The sequence below is a fragment of the Numida meleagris genome, chromosome 23 (assembly GCF_002078875.1).
Source record: "Numida meleagris isolate 19003 breed g44 Domestic line chromosome 23, NumMel1.0, whole genome shotgun sequence".
NCBI lineage: Eukaryota > Metazoa > Chordata > Aves > Galliformes > Numididae > Numida > Numida meleagris.
The window spans coordinates 5,654,620-5,682,061 of NC_034431.1; the positions used below are offsets into that span (position 1 = coordinate 5,654,620).

General features: G+C 50.9%; 4 protein-coding genes across 11 annotated transcripts; 2 read left to right on the plus strand and 2 right to left on the minus strand.

The window, feature by feature from the left end:
• ZW10 (zw10 kinetochore protein) lies at positions 447 to 10,367 on the plus strand. Its single transcript, XM_021375854.1, has 16 exons — positions 447 to 605; positions 689 to 823; positions 1,513 to 1,614; positions 1,797 to 1,874; positions 1,981 to 2,140; positions 2,367 to 2,516; positions 2,804 to 2,995; positions 3,322 to 3,485; positions 3,723 to 3,905; positions 4,363 to 4,601; positions 5,594 to 5,665; positions 6,298 to 6,467; positions 7,096 to 7,226; positions 7,599 to 7,730; positions 8,251 to 8,453; positions 8,586 to 10,367. Exons 1-16 carry the CDS (start codon positions 489 to 491, stop codon positions 8,704 to 8,706), a joined length of 2,349 nt encoding a protein of 782 aa, XP_021231529.1. The 5' UTR covers positions 447 to 488; the 3' UTR covers positions 8,707 to 10,367.
• On the minus strand, positions 10,301 to 14,375 carry TMPRSS5 (transmembrane protease, serine 5). 7 transcript variants are annotated; one of them, XM_021375867.1, is made up of 13 exons: positions 14,092 to 14,375; positions 13,292 to 13,391; positions 13,000 to 13,110; positions 12,756 to 12,878; positions 12,311 to 12,446; positions 12,138 to 12,239; positions 11,984 to 12,027; positions 11,739 to 11,904; positions 11,469 to 11,644; positions 11,208 to 11,306; positions 10,885 to 11,022; positions 10,641 to 10,763; positions 10,301 to 10,503 (listed from the first exon to the last, which is right to left on the minus strand). In XM_021375867.1, the coding sequence occupies exons 1-12, from the start codon at positions 14,236 to 14,238 to the stop codon at positions 10,642 to 10,644; spliced, it is 1,464 nt and encodes a 487-aa protein (XP_021231542.1). In that variant the 5' UTR covers positions 14,239 to 14,375; the 3' UTR covers positions 10,301 to 10,503; position 10,641. The 7 variants fall into 7 exon arrangements, with proteins under 7 accessions (XP_021231542.1, XP_021231541.1, XP_021231540.1 ...); XM_021375866.1 differs by having other exon boundaries at positions 10,885 to 11,027; XM_021375865.1 differs by having other exon boundaries at positions 10,641 to 10,793; positions 10,885 to 11,027.
• Positions 14,513 to 22,771, minus strand: ARCN1 (archain 1). The gene is made up of 10 exons (XM_021375864.1): positions 22,638 to 22,771; positions 20,750 to 21,013; positions 19,935 to 20,114; positions 19,474 to 19,679; positions 18,869 to 19,030; positions 18,077 to 18,242; positions 17,528 to 17,675; positions 17,068 to 17,176; positions 16,715 to 16,919; positions 14,513 to 16,214 (listed from the first exon to the last, which is right to left on the minus strand). The coding sequence occupies exons 1-10, from the start codon at positions 22,638 to 22,640 to the stop codon at positions 16,125 to 16,127; spliced, it is 1,533 nt and encodes a 510-aa protein (XP_021231539.1). The 5' UTR covers positions 22,641 to 22,771; the 3' UTR covers positions 14,513 to 16,124.
• IFT46 (intraflagellar transport 46) lies at positions 22,873 to 27,442 on the plus strand. Of its 2 annotated transcripts, none has more exons than XM_021375878.1 (10): positions 22,873 to 23,206; positions 23,283 to 23,422; positions 23,620 to 23,694; positions 23,805 to 23,898; positions 24,340 to 24,468; positions 24,878 to 24,996; positions 25,593 to 25,659; positions 25,939 to 25,999; positions 26,588 to 26,673; positions 27,107 to 27,442. In XM_021375878.1, the coding sequence occupies exons 1-10, from the start codon at positions 22,916 to 22,918 to the stop codon at positions 27,200 to 27,202; spliced, it is 1,158 nt and encodes a 385-aa protein (XP_021231553.1). In that variant the 5' UTR covers positions 22,873 to 22,915; the 3' UTR covers positions 27,203 to 27,442. The 2 variants fall into 2 exon arrangements, with proteins under 2 accessions (XP_021231553.1, XP_021231552.1); XM_021375877.1 differs by having other exon boundaries at positions 22,876 to 23,206; positions 24,875 to 24,996.

The following is a 27,442-nucleotide window of genomic DNA, read 5'->3' on the forward strand; positions in this document are numbered from 1 at the left end:
AAGGCTGCGGGGAGAGCTGAGAGCGGCCTGTCAGTATCTAAAGGGGCTGTGAGAAGGAAGGGGACAGACTCCTTAGGGGGCTCTGTTGTGATAGGATGAGGGGAAACAGCTTCAAACTCAAAGAGGGGAGATTCAGACTGGAGATAAGGAAGAAGGTTTGGCACTAAGGGCGGTGAGGCACTGGCACAGGTTGCCCAGAGAGGCGGTGGTGCCCCGTCCCTGCAGACAGCCAAGGTCAGGCTGGACGGGGCTGTGAGCACTGATGGAGCTGTGGGTGTCCCTGTGCACTGCAGGGAGTGGCACCAGGCGGCCTTGGAGGGTCCCTTCCAACTCAAACCACTCCAAGGCCTCGAGATGCAGCTCTCCAGCCCGCACCAGGCCGGCACATGCGCGGAGCCGCTCCCCGTCTTGGTGTGTCCCCTCCCGGCCGCCGTCCGGCGCTGTCGCGGCCGCTCCTCCCGTGGTGCCGCGCGGCGGCGGGACGGAAGATGGCGGCGGGCGCGGGTTCGCTGGTGGCCGCGGTGCTGGCCCACTCGGGCCGCCTGGACAAGGAGGACTTGGGCACCCGCATCGGGCGGCTGTCCCGCCGCGTGGAGGAGCTGAAGGCAGGGCCGCGGGCTGCGGGGCGGGCGGGGCGGTGGCTGTGGCTGTGGCGGTGACGGTGACGGTGACGGTGAGCTGTCCGCAGGGCGAGGTGTGCACCATGATCACCAAGAAGTACAGCGAGTTCCTGCCCGGCATGCAGAGCGCCGAGGAGCTGGTGGCGAGAGTGGACGGGCTGTCCCGCAGCATCGACCTGTTGAGGGCCGGCGTGGAGAACGAGGTCACCGCTTTTCCTCCGGGTTTAGCCCCAAACTTTGCCCTCTCCCCGCATCCCATCCCCCCCAGCCCCGGTGCTGACAGAGAGCTGGGAGGGAGGACGTCACCCGAACGGTTCCTTTGGGTGACACCTCGCAGAGGTGCGGCCGGAGGAGCAGCCCTGTGACTCGGGCTGTGACACCGCCACGGATGGGCCGAGCGCTGGGCCCATGGCTGAGCGCTGCTCCCAGCGAGCTGCGGCAGCACGGGAGCACCGAGCTCCTTCGGACGGCCTCTGGTTACCACATCTCCTTCCCATGGCTTGAAAAAACCTCTGATGTACCAAAAAAAAAAAAAAAAACACAGGTTGTTGGAGTTTCTAGTGCTTATAAAGATCCTTCTAGCGGAGAGCGTGATGGTTGGTTGTAGAAATTACAGATGTGGTCATTATCACATTATCCCGTGCCACGGCAGCTGTGCTGGTAACACCAGTCTCCCATCCACCTCCCCAGACCTGAGCCGTTGGGTGGCAGCCAGCCCACGGCAGGGATTGGAACCAGATGGCCATTAGGGTCCCTTCCAACCCAAGCCATTCTGTGATTCTGCTGTCAAACATTTTATCTCTCATACTTTGGTCACCATGCAGAGGAAATCTACGTGCTAACGTTTGGCTGCTGTAACTGAAGTGAGAAGTTTTGTTTTTTTTTATTTTAGGTTCAACGAGACCTAAACGTTGCTGTGGCTGAATTCACTGAACTGAAGCAGCAGCTGGAACGGGACACGCTGGTTCTGAGCATTCTGAAGAAGCTACAGGAGGTGAGGGGGGGATGTGGGAGTGCAGCTTGAAGTTGTTGAGCAGTAGTTGTCTGCTGCTCTGCCTCTGGCGCTATTCTGGGCTTCTCTTTTGAATAAATTACTGCAGCTCCTCTGTCTCTACCCATGTTGTTAAAAATCTTGTAGTCTGATAGCAGGTATATGATCCCGCTTGATTGTTGCAGTTTGACACAGCTCTTAAAGAGTACAACACTGCATTGCTGGAAAAGAAGTACGTTGAAGCAGCTCAACAACTGGAAAAGGTGATAATGATTTCTTAAACATATGACAGAATTGTGGAGAAATACTTTCAGTAGGTTTTGCAAGATCTGCAGTTACCCATGGTTTGTGTTTGCCCTTTCCCGCCAGGCACGAAGCAGCCTGAAAATGCTGGAATCCCGCAAGGGCTTTGAGCTGAAGATCCTGAAAGCACTGGGCACGGAGCTCACGGTGCAGACACAAAACATGCTCTATCATTTAGGAGAGGAATGGCAGAAATTGGCCGTGTGGAAGCTTCCTCCTTCTAAAGGTACTCACAGTTCTAATAAAGAATTGATTCTGGTTCTGTTGTCCTGCGTGGTGACGCAAGATGCTCGGTACTCACTTCTGATGCTCTGTTACAGGAGCCACATTTTATGGAAATGGAGAAAGGTAGAATATTGCTTTAGCCACCAGCTGAGAAATGCAGTAGCTCCTCAGATCTGCTGCATCTCAGAATGCACTCTACCAGAGAGATGTTTCTTCCTTTTCTTTAGAAACCATCGGCCCAGAGTCAGTGATGCATTCAGAATTGCACTTATGCACACTGCCATCAAAAGAGGAAGAGATTGCAGGCCCACCTGTTGCTTCTGTGCTGCAGGCATTTGCTGTCCTTGGAGAACTGCGCACCAAGCTGAGAACTTTTGGTAAGACAGACCTGGCTTTTTAGGTTGTTCTTCGCTTTGCATTAAAGGTGGTTCTCTTTGTTGGGCCTCCATATGTGTTTTATGTAAGTAAAATGGTCTTTAGTGAAACCAGACCCAGTGTTTTTTGCCTCATGAATGTTCTGTGATACAGCTAGCCCAGGTGGTGTTTCTTCCACTTCATTTGGAAAGTGTCTGCATCCAAAATAGTTGCAGTTGGGCCTCACTGGACATAAACCTGCCTGCTTCCTGCTTTTTGAAACAATACACTTATTTATTTCATTTTTCAGGCAAGTTATTGCTGAAATACATCCTCAAGCCTCTGATCTCATACCCATTTCTTCAGCCATTCATAGAAGAACAGTCAGATGTAGTCATCCTACGGTTTAAGTCCGAGGAGCCTAACTTGGATCATTCCTCTCCTGTGGAGGTTTTTGACAAGATTAAGTCTATTTTTGAAGTTCTCCACAAATACCTGCTCAGTAAGTTTTTTCTCCCTTTTGGCCTTAGTCTGAGTTACCAGTCAACACCTTGTTGTTGTAATTGGAGTGGCAGCTTTCTTGAATAGCTGGTTGTTAAGCTGTTGTCTGTAAGATCTAAGCAGCTTTTAATGCTAAAAAAAAAAACACATAAATTCAGATATCTGTTGATCAGAACTGCACGTGGTTTGGATATGAAGATATCTTCATTATAAAATTGTGGAACAGTTGAAATACACTCTTTTGACAGGAAGAATAGAATGAACTGGTGATGGGTCTGGTCCATGAAGCAGGTATATTAAAACCCACCTCTGTTCTCTTCAATTCAGATGTGCCTGTTGAGCAGTGTGTGGAAGATAAAAAAGAGTGCAGAGTTACACTGGCAGAACTGCTGGGTGATATGATATGGGAAGAGCTGTCAGACTGCCTCATTCAGAACTGTCTAGTGAATTCCATCCCAACCAACAGCAGCAAATTAGAGCAGTATATAGAGGTAGGTCTCAAAATCTTTCAGTTTTATGTAGTGGAAATGCCACGTGACCATCTTCAACAGAAAGCTGCAGCTAAAAGACGATTACTGTGTGATCATGGCCTCCAACTGAAGCATCTTTTTCCAAAAGATTGCTGAGAGCTGTTAGTTGCCTTTACAGCCTGCTTTTATCCTTTACTTTATTTTAGGAAACTTGCAATCCACAAGTATCGATGTAGAATGTGTGTCTGCTCTTTTCAGGTGATTAAATCCACAGAGGAATTTGAAAAAGCCTTGAAGAAAATGCAGTTTTTGAAAGGAGACACAACGGATTTACTGAAATACGCCCGTAACGTCAATTCCCACTTTGCTAACAAGAAATGCCAGGATGTGATTGTGGCAGCCAGAAACCTGATGACCTCAGAAATACACAACACTGTAAAGGTAGTGCTGTGCAGCATCCTGTTTTGCTCTGTGGGAAAATATTGTAGTGCTGAAGAAGCCATGTCTGGGACGGTTGGGTCCTTTTTGTAGAGGACTACTATTTGGTGATCCTGGCAAACAACAGTTTCAGAGTCTTTAGAAAGTACTCAAGTAGGTTATCTCACCAACGAGGTATTTCTTAAAATACTCAAAGCTTGCTTTTGTGGGTTTTTCTGGCTAGGATTAGAAGCATAAGAAAAGTTTGAGGATCACTTGCAGAGCTTGCTCCTAGGCATGAAACTGTGTAGGTTTGCATGGTCTGCTGTGTCATTTGTAAGCCATGAGGCCTCCAGCAGCCTCAGGGGACTTCTGCAGCTTCATGCTTACCTTGAGCCTCCAATCAATGTTTTCTGGCCTTGCACAGTCTCCTTTCTCTAGGCTCTAAATATTGTTATACCTTTCTTTTCTTTTCCCTTAGATCACACCTGATTCCCGTGTAGCCCTACCAAAACTTCCTGATCCTGGGTCTGGAGATCATGTTAAAATGCAGAAGACTTCTAAACTTCTTCCTAACGAGATGGTCAATTTGGAGAGTGACTCTAAACTGAGCCAGTACACGTTTTCTTTGCCCACGTGCCGCATCAGTGCATCAGTGGAGAAACTGATGGAGCTGGCTTATCAGACATTGTTGGAGGCTACAGCCAGCACAGATCAGTGGTAGGAATTATATCACAGCCTGTAACTTCTGGGAGTCAGATACATATTGCCTGTGGCAGCACCAAGCATCTGCTAATAGATTAGAAGAAATTTGAGAGAGCAGAGGATACTTAACAATTAGAATGAATCATTAAAGTTATGCTGTGTTTTGGCTGGAGGCTGCATCCCTGCGTCTGTGCAGTAGGTTGGTGCAGCAGGAACACTGGTATCAGAGCAGCCTTTCAGGCTTTAAGTTTCAGGGAGTGTTCAGGTGGGTTTTACCATGTTTTAGCTATTGCAGCAGTGACAGCGTGGTGACTCCGCAGCGTGCACAAGGCAGTTCTCAGCTTCAGTCTTTTGTCTGGGAGAAGTGCTACTGCTGTGTTCACTTCAATACTTTATCATCTGCTATCTTTCTATGGTTTAAAAAGATAAAAGCCATTTCTTTTGTTCCAACCCAATAAGGGATGGCACCCTAAGGTTCTGAGGTGAGTTCCTGCTTTCTTTTTGCATGTGTGCTGGGTGCAAGCAAAAAAACTCCAGCTCTGCGCCTGGCAGGGCTCTTGAAAGAAAACAGTGAAACATTCTGAGAAGCTCCATACAGCCAGCTTTAAAAACTGGAGCCCACAGCCCTGAAGAGGGAGAGTTTCCTAGGTACTGAATGCCCTGCACTGTACTGTGGCAGTGAGGGCCGACTACGTACGCATACCTGCTGGGAGAAAGGACACTGCTCCCTTTGTTTGCAGGGTTTCACATATCTCATGTGGTCTGAAGCTCATCTCTTCCACGCTGAACTTACAAGGTCATCACAGCTCTTGTGAGAAGCCTTTGTGGATTGTCGAGGATGTTGCCCTTACTGCCACTGCTGTAATTGATTTTGACAATGTATTCATTAAGGAGAATGTGCTCCACCACTAAGAAAACCTTTGCTTTTAAGAAAGGGTTGAGAGTCACTTGGCAAACAAGATGTTAATCCCACAGACAAACTGACGTGAGCCTTATTCTCTTTGTAGCTGCATACAGCTCTTCTACTCCGTGCGGAATATATTCCAGCTGTTTTACGATGTAGTGCCGACGTACCACAAGTAAGTGTGTGATGTGCATGACTTGAGGCCTGCTTTGCAGACAGAGCAGTGCTGTTGGAACTGTCCCACTTCGTTCAGCACAGCCAAAGATTACTAAGGGCTTCCTCCAGTGGGAAAAAGCTACTGCTTTTAGTCCACTAGTAAATCATACCTGTTGCAAATTATTTGCTTCAGAGTTTCTTCGTTTGCAGTCTTAGGACCAAGCAGATGGTTTTTAATATTTCTTTTGGCATGAATGAGATGGGTTCTGTGCCTGCTGGCCCTTGCACAGGTGGGAACGCGGGCAACATGAGCTGAAGTTGCATCTTCAGAATATAACTGAGTCTTGTAAACGGAATCGTATCAACCTCTATCATATCCAGCTTTGGGTATTTAGAATAGAGTCCTCACCCTGGGCATTGACGAGGGGTGACCTTTGAGATTTTTCGTGTTGCTTTCCCTGTAAGAAAGAGCAGCAATGAGGATTGAAAGTATACTTTTATTCCAGCTGATGGCTTTATCAAGCATTGCTTGCAGTGAGTTACTTGCAACACCTCTCAAAGACAGACTGTTTTTGCAATGTCTGTATGTCAGTTTAACAGAGCCAGGTCTAAATACATACATTTCTTCCTTTCCTCTTCTTCCTGAGACAGAGAGAACCTTCAGAAACTCCCCCAGCTCGCAGCTATCCATCACAACAACTGCATGTACATTGCTCACCACTTGCTCACCATGGGACACCAGTTCCGGTACCGCCTGACAAACATCCTGTGCGATGGAGCAGCTACCTTTGTAGATCTGGTACCTGGGTTTAGGAGACTTGGTAATTTTACTCTTCACTATTGAAGTACCTTGACGGATGGTATGGTGGTTAATCCCAGCATTTGTTGCTGAACGATTTAGAGTGTATTTACTGACTCAAATAGTCGGTTGTTATTTGAGAGTTTTGGGCAAGGAAATCTTGATAGGGAGGCCTGATGGAGCTCCTGACTCTAAGCAAGACGACTGTTTAGGACTGGGCTATTTAAACTGGACTCACCTTGTTCAGTGCATAGTTCCAAGAGCAGTCTGTTACGTGGTGAGGTGTTGTGGCACTCAGATATATGCTGCTGCTGACTCGTGGGACGCTTTCTTTAGGTTATTCTTTGGAAACAAGTTCTGAGATAAGCTGCTGTCGGTTTAACAGGAACCTGTCATCCATAGTGAACCCTACTACTCAGCTCTTTCTCAAAAGTGCTGTAGCAATCCAAGCTGTGCGAGAGCTTCTTAAATACAGTGGCTGGGCCTGATTAAATTGGCTCTGCAAGAATGATTAGAGACTGGAAATTTCTATTAAAAATGCAGCGTCATGGCAAGTTTATTATTCAGCGCTTCCGGTCTTTAAATCAGCATCAGCAGAGCAAATGAATAATTGCTTAATTGCTTCTGTCTGCTTGTTTTTTCTCTTAAAGGGATGGAGTGTTTTCTGGCCCAGATGAGAGTGCAGAAAGGAGAAATCCTAGAGAGGCTGTCAAGTGCCAGGAATTTTTCTAATATGGATGATGAGGAAAATTACTCTGCAGCAAACAAAGCGATGAGGCAGGTAGGCGAGGCAAAGCTGAAGTCGGATGTGCTGCTGTCTGTAGATGCTGCCCTTGGCCTGTGCCTCCTTTTGTGGAATGCTGAGTTCAAGTCTGCTTGCTCCAAGACGACAGTTTCTTAATCATGAACTTCTTCTTTAGTACATACCTTGGGTATTTCATTTCTCAAGGAAAAGACATCGTGCTTCTGGTAAGCCGTAATGCAAACTGAAGACGTTGCTTCCTTTTAAGGAACGTCTGCTGTAGGTGATACTTCATTGCCTTGTGCTTCTTTAAAACTTGTTCTGGTCTGGGTGCAGTATCCTTATCGTTTTGTGCTTCTCTTAACATTCTTCTTGCTAACATGTAGATAACGCGTGGCTGTTACATTCCAGGTATTGCATCAGTTGAAAAGATTGGGGAAAGTCTGGCAAGATGTCCTTCCAGTGAATGTGTACTGCAAGGCTATGGGCACCTTACTGAACACAGCGCTCTCAGAAATCATCACTAGGATTGCTGCACTAGAGGTAACTGCGTGGTATGGACATGCCAGGCATAAGCATGGTCTGATCAGTTAGCGTTTATGAACTCCAGAAGCTCTTTACAAGCTGAGGTTTCAGGGGAGCCAGTTTTAGTCTACATCTTGAAGAGCCCTTCCTCTGTCACTTAGGTGAATAAAGCTTCTTTTCCTGTAGCAGCTGGGCCACTTGCTTATGCTGTCCCTGCCAAAAAGCTTTGCTTTCTTCATCGTGCTGGCATTACCTGCCAGTTCCTTTGTAAACGAGTCAGAGCTTCATAACCACTCTGCCTCGCAGTGAATCTGCTCTTGAGAAGCACAGCCCTTGTTCTGAGGTGACTGCAGAGAGCTAGATTAAATAGCTATTCATGAAATAAGTTACATTTGCTTGAGAATGTTAAGCGCAGTCCAAACCATGGCTTTTTGTCTTCATGCACAGCCCTGTTTTTGGGTTGGAGTTGTTTTTTCCTTCATTTCACTTACCGGAATGAAACCTCACTGCTCCTTTGTTAACGTTTGTTCAACTCTAGGATATCTCTGCAGAAGATGCAGATAGGTTGTACTCGCTCTGTAGGATCATGGTGGAAGAAGGACCTCAAGTTTTCACTCCTCTACCTGAAGAGGACAAAAATAAAAAATATCAAGAGGAAGTTCCAGTCTACGTGCAGAAGTGGATGACGTTCAAAGAGCTGATGATCATCCTGCAAGCCAACCTCCAAGAAATAGTAGATCAGTAGGTGTCTGCAGGCTAAACTAAAAGGAGGAATGGGAGAACTGCTGGGGCTTGATGTGGATGCCCCACAGGTTTGTTTTAACGTGAAGTTGCCATGCAGTTCTGTTAACCAAAGCTCTTTCTCCCTCGTAGGTGGGCAGATGGGAAGGGGCCTCTTGCAGCTGAATTCTCCCCAGCAGAAGTGAAGAGTCTGATCCGAGCCTTGTTCCAGAACACAGAAAGGAGAGCAGCAGCGCTGGCCAAGATCAAATAGCTCTGTTACCTCCTACACGTTGCATCTTCTGATAAAGCGAGAGTGAACTGAATCTTTTAACTATTTTTTTTTTTTTTTTTTAGATTTGTCCCTTCTTGTACTGGACTATAAAAAGCTTAGCATTGGGTATGTGCTTCCTGGGTGCTTGACTAAGGGGGAGGTTTCCTAGCTCCCTGTATTTAGGGCAAATGGTATGGCTCTGTGAGCCTCAGACCAGGAAATCAAAGGTGAATAGCACGTGAACACTAACTGCTTCTGCTCCATCTGCCAGGCAGGTGGAGGTTGGGCTTGAAAATGCCATTTCCTCCCTGGATGTGTCATGCACAGATCCTAGGTTTTGCTTTGAGCTGATGGGTGTACAGTCCTGGTGAAGAAGAGATGCTTTCTGTGGTGTTTGCTAAATCCCGTCCTCTTGGATTTCATCTTCCTCTAAGCCCAGTATGGGCAAATAAATCAAGTCTTCTCCCCACCTTCTCTTTGTGAGCATGAGCAGTGCTGTGGAGGGGCCTGTCATGCAGCGTGCTGTACAACGTCATCTCAAGCTTGTTTGCTTAAGGGGCTTACAGAGGGATTTTTATTTCTCACTCATCAATCTTACCTATGCAGTTTTACAGCGGGGGTCGTGTAGCCCCTTTGTCTCTTACCTCGTCTGTCCCTACAAAATACAGATGAAAGCCACCATTGGTGGTAGCATTTGGTCTCCTCCTAAGAATGCTCAAGTGCCAAATTTTGCTCCTCCCCACCTGTTTTGCTCGGGTTTCCCTGCAGAGCAGACCTGGAAAGAGTGAAACTGTAGGGGGGGAAGAGGAGACCTTGTTCCACGTCGGCTGTTTACCGAGTCACAGCGTTTTGCACAAGTGGCAGAATTCCTCATGGCTTTATTTCTCATAGCAAATGTCTTACAACCGGCTTTCTCTCTTCAGTCTCACTGCCAGCTGGGAAAGCCCGTTCTGCTCCTTGACCCTTCTCTTTGTCTATGAAGTTGTAGGTCTGGCAGCTGTTGTCTTTGTGGTAATAACTTTTCTGTCCTTTAAGAATGAAATAAATGTAAATAATAGAAGAAGGGAATTAAGTAAGTGTGCACTCGTAGCATTCTCTTTTACATTTTGAAAGGCCACACTTAAGACTTTGAGAAATGTACGTTTATTTTAATTGGAAAACTCATCAATGGCCACTGTTGAAGCATAGCCCTGAGGCCACGCTGTCCCCCTTGCTGCACAGTTTCCTACCGTGTAACACTTGCAGAATTGCGTACAAAAGCTTCAGTCAGAGAGAGCTAAATATTTTAATGCCGTTGTGTCCTTTTCATTTGGATTTTGATCTGAATTCTCTTTGCATTCCTGACCATGGCTGCAGTCCCTGGCTCCCAGCTGCAGAACTGAGCGGCTTGCACCGGGTGCAGCCTGTGAGAGTGCAGCATTGATGGCAGGCGTCACTTGGGCCTCCAGCTTTTCCTTTTTTCTCGTGGTTTTTTTTCCCCTTCCCCTCCAAGCAATTCATCCGAGGGCTCAGAACGTTCCCGCACCACTTACATCTCATAGGGAACCCTTGCCCTCTTACATGTAGCAATGAAAGAAAAAGATGCAAACGCCACTTCTCCCACGTGCATTGTTCACAGAAATGTAATTTGCTATTTTCTTTATTAAAGTATTTGTACTGGCCATGTTTTCTGGTGGTGTCTGGGGCCGTTCTTTTAGGGTTATAGGAACAGTGTGAATTCATCCTGGGCTTTTCTTCGCTTACATGTGCAGCGGGCCGTGTGTTGCTGCGGGAGGTTTCTCCTGGCTTCTAGTGGATCTGGGCAAAGAGAAAGGACAGGGGTGCAGCGGGGTGAGGGCAGGGTGGGAGCAACGGTGCCGGCAGCGAGGTTTTTCTACGCAACGTGCAGAGCTGGAGCTGAGGCTGAACGCGTGCCGCTGTTCGCTGCAGCGTACCTCAGTGACGCGGTAAATCCAGGGCAGGAGCTGAGCCACGTTGGTGTAAACCCCCGGGCGGTTGGGTTCGGCGCAGCCCCGGCCCCAGCTGACGATGCCCACCAAGCGCCACGCCAGCTCGTCCTGGCAGACCAGGGGCCCCCCGCTGTCACCCTGCGGCAGAGCGGGGACGGGAGCACAGCGGGGGCTCAGCCCCACGGCCCAGTGCCGCTCCGCTGTGCGCCTGGCTGCGCCCGCCCATCACCTGGCAGGCATCGATCTTCCCCTGCGGGTACCCGGCGCACAGCATCCTGGCCGTGAGCTCTCCTGCGTACATGCACGAGCTGTTGCACCTCTGGGTGCCGATCAAGGGCACGAGGGCTTCCTTCAGCGTCTCGGTGAGCTGTGCTGGGGAAGGAGGGAGAAGCCAAGAGGGAAACACGATGTTAGAGAGCAGGAGGGGTCAGAAGAGGAGAAAGATAGGGTCACGCTGATGGACTCGTGGGGCTTCAAAAGGAGGGAGAGGCAGAGGCAGAACTGCACGCACACAGCACGGGAAGGGCCGGCAGGGAGCAGGGTCAGGCTTACCTTGGTCAGGCCTCGTGTAGCCCCAGCCCGACACCCAGCACGGCGTGCCCGGGAGCAGGTCCTGGTGGGAGGGCAGCAGGCACAGGGCGCTGATGGCGTCTGGTGGAGAGGGGACGGGTTGGGCCCGGGACAGCTCGTAGCGCAGCCCCAGGCGCCTTCCCAGCAACGTGTGGCTCTGGCATTGCCCAAAGCACGGCCCAGCTGGCACACTGCTCCCCAGATGCCAGGAGAGGATGAGGGTGCCCCGCAGCAGCGCCTTACCTGAGAAATTCAAGGGAACCTGCAGCTTCATCAGAGCGATGTCGTAGTCCAGGCTGTTATCATTATACAGCGGGTGAGAAATAACTCTCTCCACGGGCACTCCAGCCTCCTGCTTGGCCGAGCCATGAGTGATGCCAGCATGGACCATCCAGCCCGAGGCGCTCCGCCGTCGGTAGCTGAGGGGACAGAACGGCCCTCGGGGCTGCCCCGAGCCCCCAGCACAGGCCCCGAGCCCCCACCACGGGTCCCGTGCTCAGGGCAGCCCTGTACCTGTGCACGCAATGGGCGGCGGTGACGATCCAGCGCGGTGCCAGCACGGAGCCACCACAGCGGTGCCGGGAGCCATGGCGTACGCTCACCTGCCAAGGCCAGCGCCCGGGGGCAGCGTCCATGCCCCCCACCACGCGGCCCCCGGGTGCCGGGCGCTGCCCGCAGGCTGCAGCAGGGCCGGGGCTCAGCGGGTGCGAGGGGCTGGAGGCCGCAGATCTCGGGTACGCAAAGAGAGGGGCACCCACCTGAGCACTGCAGAGCCACGACGCGGCCCGACTCACAGCTGCTCCTGCACGGGGGGACCGCGGTCAGGGAGCTGCCCGCTGGGTGAAGGCAGAACTTTGCCACCCGGCTTGAGGCACACACCAGTGCCACCAACACGGCCTGGCCTGCCCTCACCTGACCTGCCACGCATCCGCCAGGCTGGACCCCATCTGGGCAAACTCCTGCCCGTCCTCCACCGCCACGTCCGTCAGATTCACCCCTTTCTGATGAATCGCTCTGCAGAAGGAACGGCTGCAGCCCAGGGAGGGGCGGGCTGCTGCCCTGCCCCCATCCCCGCCAGCACCCACCTGAGCGCCCCGAGGTGCCGGCACAGCCGTGTGCCCAGCGCGGGCCGCCAGCGCTCATAGCAGGCCAGCAGCCATCGGGGCCGGTCCCGCGGCCGCACCGCCAGCAGGGAGGCACCCGCCTGGATCCTGAAAAAAACTGACAGCACCGACCTCACCTCCCCGCAGCGCTTCACGCGGGGCCTATAGCAAAACAAACTCAGAAGCAATCTGTTCGTAGCGAATGATAAGCTGCACATAAAACTTCTGATGTTTTCTCAGTGCGGCTTTGCTGAGAGGGTGCATGCAAAGGCAGGACCACGCCGTGCACTGCTGCTAGGGAACGTGGTGGGATGCAAAAGCAAAACAAAACCCTTGCGGCATGCAGCTGAGCTAAGCAGGAGGTTCAGCAGAGATTCACGATCCGGGAGCATCTTAGGTTCAGCAGGGGCAGGGGGAAGGGGGAAACCTCCTCCAGGCGCCCCGCGGACCACGGGCTCCTCCTCCTCGCCCTCGCTGCAAGCTGCGAACAGGTCTGATGCCTGTGGCTTGGCCAAGCCCTGGTGTGGCTGTGGATCCCAGACGTGCTGCCCTTTAGGAGAGGAGAACGGCGAGTGAGGTGCACGGCTGGACAGGGTGCTGGGCAGGGTGTCGGGCATGGAGTGGGGCAGGGTGCTGGGGATGGAGCTGGGACCGCCCGCGCAGGCACTGACCCAGCAGCCAGGCCCCAACCACTGCCACCGCCAGCAGCCCCGTGACCCCGAGCAGCAGCAGCAGCAGTCTCCAGGTGGTGCAGAGAGTTTTGGGTGATGCGTTGGCAGAATCTTTAGGAAACAGAGAGAATAACGCAGCCTCATCCATCCATCCCCTGTTTGTGTCCCCAGGTCCCTGTGCCCCTAAGACTGGGACCCTCCAACCCTTTGCCCCGAGGTGACGAACTGAAGCCGTGGGGTCTGCAGGAGGCTGAGACCCGGGGCCCCTCGCTCCCCCTGCCCATGCACTCACCGTGCTCTGTCCTCAGCTCTGCTGCGGGGCTCTCACAGCTCTGCGCAGCATCCCCAGCACCGGGCAGGATGTGGGGACAGTGCTCGGCTGCACCCGGACCCTGGGGAAAGGAGCGGATCAGCAACGGCGCAGCTCCCATGGAAGAGGACAGCTTTGCTCAGCAGCACCGCTCACCATGCCAGCACCGCACCCACAGCCGCTGCTTCCCCCAGCAGCTTGGGTTTCCCTCCCCACGCCGTGCGCACGCCCCGCAGAGCTCAGTGCGAGCTGAAGGGGCCCCTTGTTTCAGCTCCCAACCCATCTCCCAGCTGCCATCCCCCTCCCCCCCCCCCAGCTTCCCCATGAGAAGCACCAAGAGCAGCCCCAGGGCTGTGGGCATGAGCAGCGGGCAAGTTGTGTTGAGCTGGGCAAAGACCAGAACAGCCAGCCCCCAGCTGCTCCTTATCAGCCCATCTGCAGCCAGGTGCAGAAGGCCCAGGTGCTGCAGGGGGTGCACGGAGCCCTGCGGGGGAACAGCCCCCCCCCCCCCCCCCCGTGCCGGGCTGTCCCTTTGGTCTTTAGGCTGCAGCACACCCGGAGAGGTAAAGGTCGAACAGCAGCTTCTGGCTTTCCAACTAATTTCTTGCTGCTGAAAGACAGCTGGCCGAGGCCCTGCAGGAGGGGGAGACTTCCCAGCCTGCAGCTTGAAAAGCAACTTTTCTTTACACACTTCTCCAGCGCAGGAGGCACAGCTGATGGCTGTTACTCAAACCATCAATGCATTTTTAATGCTGTTTACTCGAGGAAAGCCCCATGAATACTTCACGACAGCTCCATCCCGCAGGTCCAGGCTTGGCAGGGGACTCAGCGGGGCCAATTCCAAACACTTCCATCCTGTCCCTTTGCCATCTGCCTCCGCCCTTACGAGGCATTGGAAATCTCCTCAACTCCAGGAGAGGAAGACACATTCAGGAGACTCAGCGACATTTCTCCCTCGGTTATTCCCACGCATCCTGCCATAAATCACAGCCCGGGGCCCAGATGCCGCAGCCAGCTCTTGGTTTGGCCCCTTATCTCTGCAGGGAAACAGCCCCAGCACCGCAACGCTCGGTGTCCCCGAACTGTTCTGCAGTTGTGGGGTTTCGTGGCTGAAGGGGTTTCCCAGAGCCCCGGCTGCAGCTCGTCCCCCTGGGCCACCCCACACACGCCCCATCTAAGCCAGGCAGAAGAACCTCAGCCGGATTCCTTTTATAATACTCTTTTATTTGATTAAAGAATTTGTATTCTTTGTATACACTGGAATGTGCTCTATTCCCTAGGCCATTATTGTACAGGGTTACAAAAACTGGGGTTCTGGTTTTTAAATATTACCCTCAAACAAATTTAATAAAAATGCTCCTTTGATGTTTGAACTAAACTCGACTCCATTTTAAAATCATACAGACAAGCAACTCTTGAACACAACTGAATTAATAAGATTCATTGTCTACTTCACTACGGAACAGGGTTTGCTTTCCCTCCCCCAGAACACATCACCCTCCCAGGGAAAGAATCAGTTCATTTCCTCGCTGGCGCTGTTAACAGAGGAGAGACCGCTAACTTCTTTGGCAGAGGACCCTACGGGAACCGACCCACGCTTACTTTCACAGAATCGTGCTCTCTGGAGCACAGTGCACGGTTTGAGGACTTCTGAGGACAGGACACCATGTGAATTTCACCTGCACGCTCAGCCACAGCAGCCCTTCCCACACAGCAGCCGGGAGCTCCCTGCAGACAGCACGGCCGCTGCGTTGGTGACTGCCCCAAAGCAAGCGGGGGGCATGGATCTGTGGGGAGCACAGCTCTGGGGGACAAAGTGATGCGATGCAGGCAGGCAGAGGAGGAACAGTTCTGGGTGCTGCTCGTGCCCAGATCAACCCAGCAGACTTTCAGGAAACTACCACTTCCCTCTCCTCCACTCCCAAGCACCAAGGAAAAACATTAGTCTGTGACAGGTCCTAACCCCACTCCCACTGTGCACAGGTGAAGCAAAGCAGGCTCCACGGCTGCGTGCACACCCACACCCTGCCAGGGAAAGCAATTCAACTTACCAGGACACTGCCATGGCCTCAGCCAGGACATCAATCCTGGCCAGAGAGTTACTGCAACACACAGCAAACCTTCGGACAGTCACCTCTGGGTGGTGGTGTTCTCCCTGCTGGGGAGACTGGAGTGTTCAGAGCCGCAGCCTGTGCCACCTACAAGCCCACTATGACCCAGCCAACACCAGGAGAGGTCCAAAGGACTCCTACAGATCTGGGGCTGAAGTCCACTGCTGTACAGCAGGGCTGGAGGGACAGCAAGGAACACTGCAATCGGATCTGAGCTGCGAGTCCATTTCTTTCAGATGGAAGGGTCCAGAGAAGCACTGCATCACTGAGTGTGTTATCTTAATGCCTGTTTTCATCACCAGAAGCAAGAGTTGAAGGCTGAGGAGAAATTAAAATGGCAGCACCAACAACGGAACAGTGTTTGATAATTAAAAACGGGCGAGCATGATGTCTAAGTAGGCTCTGGGACTGAGCTCCAGTCATCTTCATGGGAGATGGGGAAGTGTCAAAGCCAGGTTCTCTGCAGAGATCTTGTTCTCCTGCTAGCCAGTAAAAATCTGCCAAAGAAATTCGTAGCCTTCCCCCCCATGAACATGTCAATTCTCTGCCAAAAATGTCTGTGACCCAGGACACTGCAGATGGCACACAGAGCCATGTGTCTCAGCAGAGAGAGGGCTGTGGCGTTCCAAACATTCAGAATAAACTTCGGCCTCTTTTTTTTTTTTTAATTTAAAAATTTCCTTTGCAATTCCCCACAGCTGGCATTACAGGATTTCGTACTTGTCCACCAGGAAGGTGGTTTCAGTAGAAAACCTTACAGGGCTGTTTCCATCTACCTGGGTCACTTTGGTAACCTGTGGAGATAACACATACGGCTAGGTCAGCATTTAACATCACTTCCCAACACAACAAGCACAACTTTCCAACTGTGACACAGTCGAGGAGGACAGAATCAACCCAGAACTTGTGAACCACAAGTCAGTGTTTATGAAAGCTTCTGGCCAGAGGATGCTAAGGTAGCTTGACAGAAGTAAGAAAATCACACTGGAAGCACCGAGCCCCTGCAGGAACCAGACAATGGTGTTGTCTACTCTCACTCTGACAGGCAGAGGAAGAGGTAGTCTCAAACACACACTGAGCATAAGCAGGAAGAGATCACAGCACTGTGAGGAAAAAACTGTCTTTGGGCAAGATGCTCTTCTAAAGAGGACAGTACAGCTAAAGAACATCAAGGACAGAGGCAAACATGTCACGAGCACAGTCAGACAGCCTAATTGCAGCCACAGCACATCCTGCAAGCAGCCCCCAGTGAGAGCGGCTCTCAGAGCAAGCCCTGCACCAGCAGTGACCGTACCTGTATGTTGCAATAGTTCTTTTTGGAGACGAAGGAGACTTGCACTGGAAAGAAGTCATTCGGCTGCCCTGCTATGCTGAACTCCAGGCTGCCACTCTTGTTTTTGGCATCTATCACTGGCAGGCACCACTCAAGGAGATTTCTCCGGCTGTCGTGGCGATACTCGCCATCGATCTCCCCAATCACTGGGGCACCGACACCAGACCTAGAGTAGGCAAAAAGGAGCTACAATACCAAGCAAACACTTGTCAAGCACCTAGGCTTGGCCTGAGCTACAAATCCAAGAGAGTAAGGGGCTGACAGGGTATGTGACGGTGCTTGATAACATTCCCCAGGCACGGAACGTTACTCACGGTAAAGGGATCATGATGATCACATCGTTCAGTTCTAGGCTCTCCTCTTGCAGCTCGTACTCAATGTTAACATCGCAACTGTTCCCACTTTCTGATGGCCAGCAGTTAACTGAGAGCAGAAAAACAGTATGCTGAAATATACAATCTTCATAGGTAGGCAGAACAGGCTTTCAAAAGATGATGTTATCGAAAAAGCAAAGTAAAACGCTAACCAAGAAATTCTGTCAAACAAAATCTTTGTGTTTTCTTCAAGAACGTTACAGAAAACAGACACTGGTAATAACAACAAGTATTATCCAATGGAAGGCACAGTGAAGTCTTCACCCCTTCAACCTCACAACGTACCACACTGCAGAGCCAGCCCAGCTGCTGCAAGGCAAGGTGCAAGCAGGCAACCCACAGATGGACACCGGGCTCTTCCAGCCGAGCTCCCGCGTGCCAGGCACACACTTGCACTCACTTGTCAATGGAATGAAGGACTCCTCCGTCGTCTGCAACCTCCACTTCAGCACACCCACGTCACTGTTAATAGGGAATGATTTCTCTGGGTTCTTCAAACCAATCTGAGATTCTGCAGTAAACAGCTTCTTGTCCACGTTCGGGTGAGTCTGAAATGGGAACAAAAGCCAAGGCTGCGTCAGCTGCTGCAGTAACTTCAAGCCGAAGGAAGGCCTGTATTTCAGATAACTCACGTTCTAGCAAGACAGCCCTACACATCCCCAAGTACCTTCCTCTGAAAACCACGCCTTGTTTCTATGTCTGGCCCAGAAGCTTTATTACAGCACATCTATTTAGCAGCCTGAAATTCTGTCCAGGTTTCTCAAATGAACTTCAACCTTTTCAGCATGATCTAGCCCGGTATTTACACTGCAGTCTGTAGTGACTACTCTGATTCTCAATTTATTTGCTGAAAAGACTTGGATAGGGTCAGAGGACACTAACACACCAATATTTTGCCCCAGAGAGCAGTATAAGCACATACAGCAGCATGGCACACCAGTCACTTTACCTGTAACTGCACTCCCCTCTTGTCTTCATTTTCTACGTGCAGGCGAATTCGTGCAAATTTTTCATCAGAGATGTGCAGCATGATCATGCCATGCAGCTCCATATTCTGTAACCCTCCATCACGGCCACAAGTCAAGGATATTTTCTCCTCTATTTTCATATGCACGCTGGACAGGCAAGATAAGAAATCAGTGTTCAGCAAGGACAGTCCACGTGCAGTGAGCACATGCTCCAAAGAGCATGATGGTCCCTAACAGAATGCCACTGACAGCTCAACAGATGCACACGTCAGCTGAGGGGAACATGGATCTATGAATACATGTCTGGAACAAATAGAAATCCATATCAGCAACACAGCATCTTGGTATGTTGCTCACTCGGAATCCCTCTACCACACAGCAGATGAGCTCATAGCAGAAAAAAGGTTCTGATTTGCTACACATCAAAGAAACTCTAAATACTTGTATTCTAAGATGCAGTAGGACAGGAGCTATTTGTATCTGGGGAACAGAAAAAATGACAGCTACTTTAACTCATCTGTTGGAAAAAAAAAAAAAAAAAATCAATGAGACACATTCCAGAAGGCATAGGAAAGTTCCCAATCTCAGCTAAACAGAGGATGTACATCTCCTTTTAACTAGGGCACTTCCAAATCAAATAAGCTATCTACTCTTTTGTTGCTGTGCTTCCCCAGATTTTACCCATTGCCTTGTAAATTGAGGTTAGATCATAAAGCAACACATGGATCACAAAGCAGCGAGAAGACTGCTTTCAGAACAAGCATATTACCTACCTCTCCATATTAATGGGTGGTGCAAGAACTTTGGCTGCTTCTGTAGAGCGTTTGCCTACAGAAGTCATGATGTTTTCTCCCTCTGACTTCAGCTTGTCCACAAAGTTGTCCACCTCCTTCCCTTTGGCGCCAAGTTTCAGAGCTTTACTAGGACCTGATGGTCTAAATAAAATGCACAAACATCTCCAAATCAGTTCAGGGCAACAGTTTCAACCTGCCTCAGTCCAATCTTCAAGTGTTATAACTTGACTATCCCAACAATATAAGCTTACTTCAGTGAGAGTGCACACAAGAGAGGCCTGACCTTCCCTATCCTCCCATGGAGATGGAGGCACACACAGAACCCATAATTACAGTACAAATTGCTTCTTACAGGACCAGGGGAGAGAAAGCTCTTGATTCCTAAAACATAGCACCAACCTGGCAAGCACTAACAGACCCCACCAGCACCAGGCCACATGTGACCAATCCCTTATGTACCCACACACACCAGTTACCTCAGCACCTGTTTATCCAGGAAGTCACCAACTGAAACCCTTTATTTGTGCACGTGGTATTCAGACAACACTAACTCCAAAGAACATTACAGCCAAGTGCACACCTACCTGGAAGGCGCTGGTGCCACTTTGGGCTTCTCTGTTTCAATGATGGTCTCTGTGATCATTGCTGCTGTTGTGCCCCCAGACACGGCCGAACTGCCGAAGCCACCGAACCCAGGTGCCTTCTTGCCCAGTCTCTCTGCATCCCTCCTGGCCTGCTGCAATTCCTTCGCTTTACGACGCATCTCAGCTTTTGCTTCACGTTCCTGAGTCTGAAATAAAAGACGAAAGGCTGCTAAAGCTTTGCAATCTCAGTACAGCAACGTGCAGTACAGAATTTGCAATTCTGTACACCAACTAAGTTTGTTTTCTTACAAATGCTTTTTGAAAGAACCAGGAATGGGCATTTAGTGTACAGAAAAGCTAAATATCTTTAAAACCCTTACTAAAGTGGAGTAACACCTTTGCATAAAAAAGTAGTGCTACCCAGAGCACCTTGCATCAGACTCCAAACGATTTCCACTCACCTCTCGGACAGCTCGGAACACCTTTTCTTCATGTGAGTCCATCTCCGTGAAGGTCCGAATTTGTGCCAGGTTTACATTCTCACGGTAGCCCAGGGCAACAATTTCATCAAAGGCAAAGATCAGGTCAAAGCAGTGTTCAGAGATCTCATTCTCCTCCAGAGCTCGACAATATTCAGGGATCTAGGTAGGGAAAAACATTTAAAAGAGATGTAGGTGTGACAGTCAGCACCGCTAAGCTGCTTTTCAGTCCTTTACGTTGTTGACAAACAAGATGAAGTTCTGTGACTACTTGTTTTTCCTCAATTAAAACACCTATGGAATCTTCTAGCACAGTTTTCACTTTGTAATTCACAGGAACCTACACCAACACACCCTGTGAAGCCAGTTAGTTTCCTGAAGATCCTTCAGCTGCACCTGACAGAAACAGATTATGAAGTTAATAAAAAAAAAACAACTGCAAAAACTCATTAGTTAGAATTCCATTTAGAATAACACTACACCTCTCAATCACATACTGTGAAGTCACATTAGTTGCTACCTAAAGAATACAGAGAACATTTGACACTACATTTAGAGCATCATCCCTCTGGCCTCACCAGTTAAAGGGCAACTACGGATTTCTCACACGTAGTTCAAAAATACCACAGAAACTTCAAAGGTTACTTCCAGGTCAGGAACAGGCTGCAGAAAATCAAGTTGTTAGGCGGAGGCAGAGTGCTTCAGCAGCAGCTCACCACCAGGTCCCCTTGTAACGGCGTTGTTTCAGGCTACACACGTGAACTTTGCAACAAGTGACCTGACGTGTGGATCCTTACCACTCGAGAGAAGAGTCGGAGTGTTTCCAGGTCTTCCAGGATGTTGCTGTTTTTAGTGGTGATCAGCACCATGTAGAGCTTCTCCATCGGCTGATACACGTACCGCACACTCTCTGTTTCCACAAAAGTGTGCTGCTTCCCAGTGTTCATGAGTTTTGGGAAAGCTGCCAGCAGCCCCTCGATGCGGGTTCGGGTCATCTCCACGAACTGCCGGGAGACGATGGCCTTCCCTGCCTTTGTGCAGACAGCTGCCGCCAACAGCACCTAGGGGAACACAGACACGGCTCAGCTGCGCCCATCTCGGACACCGCCTCCACTCCACAAACCTGGCACAGTTGTTGCATGCAAAGAAAGGATCACTACCAACTACACCTCACCTTCCCGGCGAGCTCGCCTTCCTTAACCACGATTTTAAGTATCTTTCTGCGACCAGCACCAAGAATTTAACTATTTCACAAGCAGACCCACCTCTGCTTTTCTCTGCAGACAGGCTCCAGCCCATGTTCTGTGCTATCGGGATTCAAAGCTCAATCAATTCAGGCAGATGCAGCAAAGCCACCTCTTACTGCATACGCAGAAGTGTGACAAAACCCCAACAATGCTTCAGGCAAAGCTCTGCGTTATTGAATTGTCTGTTAGTTCAACCCCAGCAGAAAAGTCACAATAAATACCAGAAGGTTTTGAAATGTGACGTTTCTTCCCAGTGCCACACTTAGCCTAAGCCAGGTTAATAAAATATTGAGCGTTATATTAATTACAGCACACGGATGACTCTCCTGGGCATTTCACAGATGTTATCACACCAACAATAAAAAGGCAGTAAGGCAACTGCCAATTTACATTTTCTCATTCTCTCCACCTCCACTTCTTCCTGAAATACCTCTCTCACAGATTAGTTTCTTAATTAACATAGTCAAGATAAGACAGTTTCTAAAGCTAAGATCCTTTAACTCCCCAGCCAATTTTATTCACAGTATTCTAACAACGAGAGAAGTACCAGAAGCTCTTCGCCGTAGACAGATTTCAAGCACCACCTCAAACCTCAGCCAACAGCACGGCCAGGTGAGCAGCCAACACCTGGCACGACTGCTGTACGCTGCCCGGGTGGCCACAGGGACCCTGTAGCTCAGGGACATGCTGAAAAGAGCAGGTCAGGCACAAGCCTCCATCCCCTAACTGCCCTCTGAAATGACTGTGAGTGGAGCACAACGCAGCACAGCTCCGGGCAGCACCGCTGATCCCAGCAGCACCTCGGCCTCTGCTGTCTCACCAAGTGTCACCGAGCAGATCCTGTTCCGGGAGGGAAAGCTCACAACTCCACGTCATCCAGCGACAACAGGACATAAGCGACCTCCACCCGAGCCCGGCAGCTCAGGCAGCGAGGGACGAGGCCTCGCTAAAGATGACAGTCTTAGCGCCGCAAGCAGCCTTCACATTACACATAACCTAGCGCACCGCAGGCAGCGCCCACCGCCTCCTCTGTTGCAGGACTCTGCAGCCGGTGCTGCCCCGCTGTGCGAGGCTCCGCTGCTCCCGAGGCGACAGAGGCCGCGCCACGGCCACGTCCCAGGGCCGGAGCCCAGCTTCTGCCCGGCGGGGCTGCACGGCCCCGGGCAGCAAGGCTCGGGAGGCGGCCCGGGCCCTTCCCAGAGCTGCAGGGGGTCCGAGAGTCCCGCATCTCCGCCAGGCACCCACGGCGCGGGGATACGGCGCGGGCGGACGGGCGCGCGCTGGGACGAGGCCGAAGAACCGCACCAGAGCCGCCGAGCGATGCGGGGCCCGGTGAGGCCCCGCGCGCTTTCAGAGCCCCGGGCCGGCCCGCAGCGGCCCCCGAGAACGGCGGGCAGTGACCCCACGACCGAACGGCCGGCGGCGGGCGCGCCCTTACCATGGCGGCGGCGCTCGGCTCGGCGCTCGCTCCCTCGGCGCTCCGCGTCCCCTCGGGCAGCCCCACAAGATGGCGGCGCCGAGCCACGTCCCCAGCCGGAAGCGGCGCCGCGCACGGCGCGCGGGGCGGGGCGGGGCGGGAGGACCCGGAGCGCGGCCCTGCGGGAGGGCCCCGGCAGTACCCGCTCCGACCAGCAGGGGGAGACACCTCCTCGCACCCGCCAGGCCGGGCCGCGGGTGCCGCTCTAGCCGGGCAGGGGCGAGCGAGACGGGGTCGCCATGGCGACGGAGGGCGGCGTCATGGCGGAGCGGCGGCCGTCCGAGGGGAGCGGGGACGGGACGGCCCGCGCCATCGCCTCCCCGCGTCCCTCCGCCCAGCCCCGCCCGGTGGAGAACCAGCCGTACGACGAGAGCCTGGAGCTGCCGGAGGCCGAGGAGGCGGCGGGGAACGCGAGCCGCCCGCGGGGCTCCCGCCGGCCGGGACCTCCCTGGTCGGGAGGCGGCGGCCCGGGAGCGCGGCCCAGCGGCGCGGGAGAGCGCAGCAGCGACGGGGAGGGCGGTGGCAGCAAGGTAAGGTGGGCGCGGGGCCGCGAGGGGCGAGCGGCGCGGGACGGCTCGGTAAGGCCGCGTCCCTCCGGCCCTGAAGGAAACAGCGGCCCGGCCTGGACCCTCCGCCGCCAGCGAGGACGACGAGGATGACGACGACGACGATGACGATGACGATGAGGACTCCTCCGAGAGCGACTCAGAGGACGACTCGGAGGAGCGCGGGGCGCCGCTGGAGGGGTGAGCAGCGGGGGGAGCTGGGAGCCGTGGCTAAGAAGGGCTCAGCGGCATTCTGCACTTGCAAGAAGCCTCTTCCAGTGAGGGCCGTCCTGCTTCTGCTTCCTTCACAGCTTTGTGGCACAGCTGTTCGTGCCATTGTTCTTGTGCAAAAACTAATATGAAGTAACGTCTGCATGAATTTCTCTTCTTTTTTTCAGTGATTACAACCTAGCGGATTATGACTACCTGCCAGTATCTCCTGAAATTAAAGAGCTCTTTGAATACATAAGGAGGCGAGTTGAAGGAGTTTTAGCCTGCCCTTGGTTCTCCTTTGTCTCAAGGGTAAGTTTGGCAGGAAATGTCAGTCACCCACCGTGTAATACTGTTGTTTTTCTCTCTCCAGGTACACTCCGAAAACAATAGAGATTGAGCACAAACTGCAGCCTTTTATTCCAGACTTTATTCCTGCTGTTGGAGACATCGATGCCTTCCTAAAGGTACAATATTTTCAGATACCCCAATACCTACCTGAAAGAGAAGGCGGCTTTGGTGTGAGCCCAGCAGGCAGGCTGTACAGCCAAGACCACAGCCACGTTGTCCTGGTAGCAGCGAGGTGCCCTTGCCCTGCACTGTAGAAGATACTGTTGTATGCACCTAGGAGATCTCACAGAGCAACACTGTGACCTGGCTAGTTACTTTGGTAACTTCCCACATAGCACATGTATAATTTGGGGCAAGGGCTGCCTGTTTCTTTGTCCAGCACCTTGTGTGTTTCAGGTACCACTGTGCTAACAATTCATATTTTCTGCTCTTTCAAAGCAGCATGCCTACAAATTCCTTCTGAATTGAGGATGAGTTTCTAACAACAGGGAGGCACTGTACGAATTCGTTCAGCATCCATACCCCCATAGAGAATACCTTCTGTGTTTTACCTGCAGGTCCCACGCCCAGATGGCAAGCCTGATAACCTTGGTCTGCTGGTCCTAGATGAGCCATCAACGAAGCAGTCAGATCCCACAGTACTCTCTCTCTGGCTAACGGAGAATTCCAAACAGCACAACATTACAGTGAGTCATGGAGAGAGAGGAGGCATTTACTGCGCTCTGGCTGGAGCAAAAGCATTGCACTTTACTCTTTGTGGGACTATAGCAACACAACACAACTGATAACTTGGCTTTAAAAGCGGAAAAATAACCCTTTTTGACCTATAGCTTTAAACTGAAACATATCTAAGCCTTGCTTCAGGCAAGCTTCAGTACAGACTTTGGATCTCTTGATTTCCTTTAGGCGAGAGGTTTTTTTTTTAATTCTCCTTACTTGGTTTTGTTTCCCACTTGTTGTTCTGTCTGCAAACATCTCTTGAAATAAGTGCAACTATGAAAGAGAAACCACATGGTTAATCAGGAGTGAACACAGGGTATTAAAAAAACAAAACGCCAAAACGTGCTTCCAGGTGTATATTTTTGTTTCCAGCAGCAGATAAAAGTGAAAAGTGTGGAGAATGCAGAGAAGAACCCCAAAGCTATTGACAGCTGGATTGAAAGCATCAGTGAACTACACCGCTGCAAACCTCCCGCCACTGTCCACTACAGCCGGTGAGCCATTATGTCAGCAGAACATCAGGTCAGCAGGTGGCTGGTGGCAAAGTCCAGGAGCACTGAGTAGAATGATCAAAATGTCTCTAAGAGGGAGAAGATGTGCTGAGTTTCAGGGTAGTTATACCATGTATATGCGCAGGACATCATTTTCCTCTCTGTACTTCTCTTTCCCTCCATGCCTCCAAACACTTAACAGATAGCATATGCAACATCCAAGTTCTTGCAATTAATGACTCTGTAAAAAGAAAATCTGGACAAGTCAGAGGAGGCAAGACGTATTCTTTACCACGTCCTGGTTTGAGTCTCAGCAGTCGTGGCACACCCTTCTGCCCAGACTTCCAATTCACAACAGCTCAGCCTCACTCCAAAGGAAGTGTTGGTTCCAGCACATTTCTTTAGTCATAGTGCTAAGCTCGAATATAAAACTTAGTTTTGTTTTAACAAAAAAATGCCCCAAATGGTACTCAGCAGACATACAGATCTCTCTCAGTGGGTTAGAATGGACTGTCCCATTCACAGCAGTGGCAGTAGGAAGCCATTTCAGCTTCTTGCCTGCAATCCTGAAGTTTCTGTTTTTCTTTTTTCCTATACAGGCCCATGCCTGACATAGAGACCCTCATGCAGGAGTGGTCACCGGAATTTGAGGAGCTCTTGGGAAAGGTATGGCCTCCAAGTGTCAGGTAGTTAGTTCAGGGCACAGCATTAAAAACGATCCTCTTGAAATCTGGATTTCTCTTCCTCTTTGATCACTTTGCTTGCACCCCTGTCAGTTGAGATATGTTCTTCACTTATCATTTCCTGCTTACCAGAGAATGGGAGCAGCCTAAAGTCTGAGTGCTTGGCTGCTGCCAAGGTAGCCTCTGTTCTCAGCCCCAAATTAGTGCATGCTCTCAGGCCTTTGCTGTACAAGATCAGAACTGACAATGCCTTCTTTTCCAGGTGGGTCTCCCAACTGCAGAAATGAACTGTGACCTGGCTGAATACGTTGACATGATATGTGGTAAGCAGGGAAGATTCCTCTCTTCTCCTCACTTAAAGATTATCTGATTGTCCCTAGCACAGAAACTGCCTACAAATGGAAATGTTCAGCTTTGAGAGACACTCAGGTATCTCAGGCTGGTCCAAAGAGGGTGTTTCAACTGGCTGTTAGCTCATTGCTATTCATCTTCCACGGGCTTGGGTTCTGTCTGCTCTGCTCAGCAAGCTGATAACAGTGAGCAGTCAACTCTTTTCTAAGAGCTTAGGTAGGAAAAAAACCCAACACAGTCCTTGTAGGTACACATGGTTCTTCTGGATATTCAGGACAAACCAACTCCAGTCTTGCATACCGTACACTGATGAAGACACAAGTGTACTGCTGGCCTGGCACTGTTGTTAAAAAAGGAGGCCTTCAGATGCAGATTCAGGCCTAAGTGGTCAAGACCATTCTCTGTTGACTTCAGTAGGAAGTGGACTCTTGTGGCTAAGATGCATGCAGTCATAGATGAGCAAAGGGCCAAGTAATCAGAGGCAGTGAGAAGTTCAGGCCTGACCTACAGCGCTCCATACAGGGCAGTGTAGTCCTGTACACTTCTGCTCTTGTTTGTAGCCATTCTGGACATCCCCGTGTACAAGAGTTGGATCCAGCCTCTGCACGTCCTTTTCTCACTGTACTCGGAGTTCAAGAATTCCCAGGTAAGCAACCCCAGACAGGCACTGGTCACTCAGCTGGAAGCATTACAAAGCTCCTGTCCTTAAATTTGGCCTTGCTGTGCTCTCTGCATTTGTGAAGAGCTAGTAAACTGTCATAAAAAAGTGTCCACAGAACATTTTCTAAGGTTCTCATTTCCCTAGTATCTCGAAAGCCCGGCACTGATATTGCAATATTACACAAGGAGCCTCTGACTTACTGCAAGCCTGGCATTGTTTAACAAACCAGCATGAGTCCAGATGCTTTTTCCCACTAAAGTCATGGTGGCTGTGCTGAGCACAGTCAGAACATGGATAAAGGGAGGTTTGCTGCTGAGCACACAGCTCATGTGCTGCTGAAGTGGCTTGCATTTTCAGCTACACGTGTACTCTAATTAATGAGTCTGATCTTTGCACTAATGTGTTCATTCTCCTGCAGCATTTCAAGCCTCTGGCTGAAGGGAAGAAGGCTAGGAGCCCTCCATCCAACGCACTTTCACAGTCGGCAGAAGCAGAAGTTTTAAGCTTTACTTGAAGCTTCACTTTAAACCCTCATCTCTCAGATTAACGTCTGCTGCTGGACATAGATATTTGACCAAAACAACCTGTGAAGCAACACACAGCATTTCAAAAGCCTCCCTTAGATAGATACTGATGAGTTATTCTCTATTTGTAAGTAGAATTGTACTCTTCACAGTTATAGCAGACGCTGCCGAATAGCTCCATTTTGAGTCATCCCCAGGGAATAAAGCATTAAACTAGTTTTTCCAAATGA